We start from the raw sequence: 6,124 nt of genomic DNA, 5'->3' as shown, positions 1-6,124 counted from the left end.
TTTTAAATCTCATCCGCTCCTCATACAAACTTGTGAGATTGGGATGTCTGTATTTATATAGTTCTCAGTTGCGAAAAACAATACACAAAGAATGGTAACGAACTGATTTAAGTATGAGAGGTCAAAGGGGACAAAGGGGCGTAGGGGCAATGAAGTCTTTTATACAAAGAAGCCATGACTAGTAACCAACAGGTGTAAAGAGCAGTTTGGCCCAGGAGCTCAAGGGCAAACAGCTCTTTTTCAGGACGCTCAGCACTGGGCAGCTGGCTCCGCAAGGGGGCGCCGCAACCGCGCGCCTGGGCAACTCCCGGGTCCTAGCGCTTCCTGGGCCGGGCGAGCCGGGTCCCCGTAGAGCCGAAGAGACGCTGAGAATTTTCAGGTGTGAGCAGGGTAGAAAAGTGGAAAGGTAAGGCAAGAAGAGGCTGGGACAGGAAGGGGGAATTATCACTATTATCACTCTTGTAGGCAGTCACAGCCAAGCTCTAGCCTCCTTCACCCAAACCCCACGCCTGCACTAGGCGCTCGCTCGCTCGCTCGCTCGCTCTCTTTTTCCCTCTCTCTCTCTCCCCCTGTCTCTCTCCCTCTCTTCCTACCTCCCTCTCTCACTCACTCACTCTCTCTTACTCTGCCGGACCACCCCGAGTTCTTCAGTTTTCCTCCGTCCAAGTGCGGACGGGCGGCCTCGTCAGCCACACCCGCCCGCTCCCCTGGACCCGGCGCACCTCGGAGGGGTGGGCGCGGAACGCACACGCCTTGCCCTTTTTCTCCAGTGGTTACAGCTCGAGGAGGACTAGGGTACTGGGCCAGGCTGTTCGCCAGCTTGAGCAAAAACACAGACTCACTGCTGGAAAGCGTAGAAGTGCAGAGGCGAGCGCGGAGGCGCCCGCGGCATCCTTGGGCATCTCCCCTCGTTAGCGCCGAGGCTCCCCCTAGAGCCTGGGTTGCGGACGGCTCGGGCTGGAGTAGGGAAATGGGAACCGAAAAGCGTTCCCAGCAGTACTGCCCCCCTCTTCTCCCCTTACTCCCCACCTGTGTCAAGTTCGGCGGTCGACTCGGTGACTTTGGCATTAGGGAGGGGTCAGTGTGCCTTCTCAGCTGCAAGGGTCCTCACACTTAGTGTGCTCCTGCATCACCTGGGGGGCTTGGCAAATTCAAATTGCAGATGCAGCCACAGCCCGATCAATCAGTAGGTCTGAGGCGGCGCCCAAGTATCTGCATCTCTAGCAAGTTTCCGCGGCGGGGGTGGGGGGACTGCCCGTGAAACACAGAACCTGAGCGCCGCAGGCACCAGCTCCTGCTGCGCCGGCCGGGACTAGCGGCGCCAGGGTGGGGAAGCAGGGCGTGCGGGGTGCTCAGGCGGCGGCTCGGCACGCCAGCAGCTGGCGGAGGCTCCTGCGGAAGCTGTCGTCCAGGAAGGCGTAGAGGAAGGGGTTGAGGCAGCTGTTGGCGTAGCTGAGGCTGGTGATAAAGTAGGAGACCGCGATGACAGCCGGCGTCTGCGGGAGGTCGGTGGTGAGCGCCACCACGGTGCTCAGGTGGTAGGGCGTCCAGCAGAGGAGGCACACGACCAGGATCGCCACCACCAAGAGTGTCACCCGCTTCTTAGCGCGGTCCAGGGCCTTGGCATGACTGTCGAGGCGTATGGCACGCAGCCGGCACAGCAGGGTGGTGTAGAGCACACAAATGGTGGACACGGGGATGGCGAAGCCGAGCACAAGCGAGTAGAGGCGGCTTGCCCGCCACCAGAAGGCCTCGGGCTGCGGGAAGACCAGCACGCACTGGCGCCGGCCTTGCTCGTCGTCGAGCCCGGCGAAGACCGCGAAAGGCAGCACGACCAGCGTCACGAGGCCCCACACCGCCAGGCTCACCGCGCGCGCGGCGCCGTACGTGCGGCCGGCCACCCGGCGCGACTCCGCGGTGGCCAGCACTACCAGGTAGCGGTCGGCGCTCATGACCGTGAGGAAGTAGAGGCTGGAGAAGGTGTTGTACTGGTCGATGGCCACGATGAGCTTGCACATGAGCTCCCCGAAGGGCCACTGCTGCAGCAAGAAGTCAGCGATATTGATGGGCAGCACGAGCGTGAAGAGCTCGTCGGCGATAGCCAGGTTGAGGACAAACATGTTAGTGACACTCTTCATGCGGGGCGCCCGCAGCAGCACGTACAGCACGGCCGAGTTGCCCGCCAGCCCCACGGCGCAGATCACAGAGTAGACTACTGGCACGGCCACGGCCAGCGGCAGCGGCGGCGGCGGCGGCGGCGGGCTCGACGCGTTGGGGCAGCCCAGAGCGATGCCGGCGCACGACACGTTGGAGAGCTCCGGCTCCGAGGACGTCGCGTTGTGCATCTCAGCGAGGGCAGCGGGGAGGGCCATCCCCTTTCCTCGACCGCCGCCCTGCCAGGCTCTGCGGTCTCGAAGCCCGAGTGCGCGCGGACCCGCGTCAAGGCGCTCCCGGCCGTGCTCCAAGCCCTACCCTGGCCTTTTCGGGGGAAGCACCGCCCTCTAAGCCCACCGTCGCCGCGGACTCCGAGGGGCTGCAAAGCCGAATTGAAAGCACAGGTTAGATTCGTCGACGTGCAGCTTTAGGGAGAGCTGCGATTCCGAGGGGAGCGGGAAGGAGCGCGGCACCCCAAACCTGCCCCACGTGATCGCTCTCTGCTACTTGTTGAAATTTTATTCTGACTAGTTGAATACATCAAACGAAGTCCTAGAGAAGAGTTCTTACCCTTTATAAGAAAAATACAAACCCATCTCCCCTGCTTTAAGATACCCCTGGCCCACTCGAGTCACCTCGGCGAATTGTGCAGTGGCAAGTTCCGTCTCCCCGGGTGTCCTGCGCCCTCGGTAACAGCAGGCTCAACAGCAATCTCTACCTTACCTGGCTGGCCCAGGGACAGGGTCTGCATTTTCTGCCGGCTGCGGGGGAGCCTGCGGCGCCAGACAGCTGGGTGCCCACCTCCCCGCTTCTGCCGGGAGGCGGCAGCTTGTGCATCCTATGTCCCGGGCGTGTGCCTGGAAGCTTAGAGATGGCGCAGCTGCAACTGCGCCCGGCCGACAGGACTGCCGTCCCCCACCCCCGCCTCCACCCCCACTGCAAGTGAAACAGCCGTGGAACAGAGAACAGCATTACTCAGAAATTAGGGAATTCTTTTCTTCCTTCCAGTAGTGTAACCTCACTCTATTCGAATTAATAAAAAGCTCTCCTGTTAGGAATTAAATTTAAGAAAAACAAAGTTACGATGTTACTGGTTTATTTTAAAAGAACAATGCAGTTGAAAGTCCCGTTTCATTTTTAAAACACCATACCCCAAATGTAGTTTTATTTTAAATTTTAATTTAATGTAATGTAATTTTAAGTCACATTCATCCTACATTGCTATACAAAGGGAAAAAGTGAATGCAATTTTAAAATGCAAATCATTCGTTGTCTAATACTCTGGTCTTCACAAAGTTACAAGATTGTTAGTAACAAGTAATGGTCGACAGTTTGAGATACTTTAGGCTTTCTAAAAATATATGTGTGTGATGACTTTATTAACAAACTGCTTCTGAAAGCCTTTAGGGTGCCATGATTTAATGTGTGTTTCATAAAATGTTGCAAGTTGTTCAACACACTGTCCTGGTTCTCGCAATCACGTTTCTGCTCTCGCCCTAGAGAGGACTCTGCAGTCGCAGCCGAGTGGCCCAGTGAGGCAGAGCAGGGGCTGACCTGGGCTCCAGTGTCGCCCTCTCAGTGAGGCTTGAGGTCTTCCTCTACAAAGGGCAAGCACCCTAGGCACATTCCCTTGAAGGATTGAGTGAAATAAACTAAATATTAGTTCTCTCCAATAACTATTTTCTTCCTCCATCTTCCCTTTGAGAGTCAGCAAATTAAAACACAGGATTCTATCCTGCTACCTTCTAATAAATTTCCCATCCACAAGAGCAGTCAAAAGCCCAAATAAAGTTCATTTTTGGTCCCTTATGATGCATTCTTAGAGGAGAAGGCCTGAGATACTGAGAAAGAGACTGGAATTAGCCAGTGGAAGAAGCCTTTAGGGGCAGAAAGACAAATGCTTTCCTTTACTCACTCACTTCTCTTTACTAGGATGTACGTAAAGCTGGCTCCCCTGCAGTTTCCTGCTTTGTATGAAGAAAATGACAGGAAAGTCTTAGGCTATGTCCATGAGAAAAAATATGTGAGAAGACACCATATAATGTCAGGTGAAACAAAAAAGAAAAATTACATATATATGTGTGTGTATATAATATATATACACACACATATATAGTATAATGTATATAATGCACACATATAAATACGCATACATCTGTGTGTATGTGTATACATATATTTGTATACAGTTGCTTTATTTTCAAACATTTGGAGATTCTCTAGATTTTTAATTATTGATTTCTAGCTTAATTATACTGTGGACAGAGAACATACTCAATATGATTTCAACCCATTACCATTTGTTATATTGCTCAGTGTATAGTCATTTTTCTAATTACTTCATGTATACTTGAAAAAAATGTGTGTTCTGCATTTATTGAGAGCAAAACTCTATATATGTCAACTAATCAAATGTATTATTTTGTTAAATCTTCTCTCCATTAGTATTTTTATCTGATTAGTTTTATCAGTTAGAGAGCTATGTTAAAAAATATCAGTCAATGATTGTGGATTTCCCTAATTATCCTTTTAATTCTGTCAACTTTACTACATAATTTGGTCCTATTTTGTTAGGTGCATAGAAATTTCAGATTGTTACGTTTTCCTGTGAATATCCTCCTTGAACTGGGTTACTACTTCTTGCTGTGTGTAGTCTCCTTTGTTTGATATTATTACAGCTACACTAATTGTATTTCTCTTAGTATTATGGTGGAATATTCTTTCTTAACTTCTTTTACTTTAAGCCTTTCTGTGTCCTTATATGTAAAATATGTCACATGTAAGCATTATAAGGTTTTTTTAATCCAGCCTGACAATATTTGTCTTGGGAGTATTTCGTTCATAATATATAATGGTTGTAGGTAATATTAGTTATAGTTATAGATAATATTAGGGTATACTTACTGTATTACCTTTTGCTTTCTATTTCTCCTTTCTCCTTTATGTCCCTTTTTTCCTTTCTTACATTCTTTTGGATTAAAATTAATTATTTATTGTTCAATTCCCCCCACTTCATTAAGTTCTTAGTTCTACATGCTTTCATCAATCCTTTAGAGGTATCCCAGAGATTACAATATGTATCCTGGACTTATTAATGTTTAACCTAAATTGTTACTTTTATAACCTCCCAAACAATGCAAGGATTTTTTAACACTTAAGCTCCGTTTACTGCCCTCCTCCTTTTGAGCTACTGTTAACATGTATTCTAAATCTACATATACTTAAAATCCTATAGAATATTGTTATTATTGTTTTAATAATATGCTTTCATATGAACCCAAATATTTGTATTTCTGGTGCTCCTGATTCCTTTCTGTGTTAATTTCCTTCCAGCTGGTATCATTTTCCTTAATATTTTAAGTGCTGTTCTGCTGATGATAAACTCTTACGGTTGTTGCTGTTCTTTTGGCCTGAAATTTCTTTATTTTCCTCTTCATTTTTGAAGGATGTTTCACTGGATATGAAATTCTAGATTTTCAGATGTTTTATTTCAACAGTTTCGGTAACATTCCAACCTCTTCTTGCTTCCATTGTTTCTATTAGAAAAGTGGTTTCTTGTGTTACAGTAGCTCTTTTGAAGGCAATTTTCCTTTTTTCTATAATTGTTCTTTAATTATGGTTTTGATTTTGTCTTTCAGAAAGTAAACTATGATGAGCTAGCAGTGATTTCCTTTTCATTTAACCAGATTTGGATTTTTAGAGAGTCTAAAATCAGTGACTTGATTTTTTTTCAATTTTGGAAAATTCTCAGCATTCTCTCACCAAATTTTGGTTCTGTCTCATTCTCTCTCTTTTCTCCTACCAGGGCTCCAAATACATGTTATGTTAGAACTTCAGGCTCTTTTCTGTGTTTCCCATCCTTTTTCTTCTCTGCACTTCAATCTGGACCCCTAAATCCTGACTTTCTTTGTTGCTCCACAATACCTTAGTCTTTTCTCAATTTTTATCGTAGTTCATAACAGGAGGGTTT

The 6,124-nt window shown here is 48.0% G+C and overlaps 1 protein-coding gene across 1 annotated transcript; it reads right to left on the bottom strand.

The window, feature by feature from the left end:
* Positions 1–1,352: 1,352 nt before the first annotated feature.
* NPBWR1 (neuropeptides B and W receptor 1) lies at positions 1,353–2,345 on the bottom strand. Its single transcript, XM_046641662.1, has one exon. It carries the CDS (start codon positions 2,343–2,345, stop codon positions 1,353–1,355), a length of 993 nt encoding a protein of 330 aa, XP_046497618.1.
* Positions 2,346–6,124: the final 3,779 nt, after the last annotated feature.

This window comes from Equus quagga, chromosome 16 (genome assembly GCF_021613505.1).
Source record: "Equus quagga isolate Etosha38 chromosome 16, UCLA_HA_Equagga_1.0, whole genome shotgun sequence".
Taxonomy (NCBI): domain Eukaryota; kingdom Metazoa; phylum Chordata; class Mammalia; order Perissodactyla; family Equidae; genus Equus; species Equus quagga.
The sequence above is the reverse complement of the archived record's forward strand: the minus strand, read 5'-3'. Positions and strand labels throughout refer to the sequence as shown.

What these genes read in the sequence shown, in the direction of transcription:
- NPBWR1 (XM_046641662.1), bottom strand. Translation starts at nt 2,345, where the DNA reads ATGCACAACGCGACGTCCTCGGAGCCGGAGCTCTCCAACGTGTCGTGC.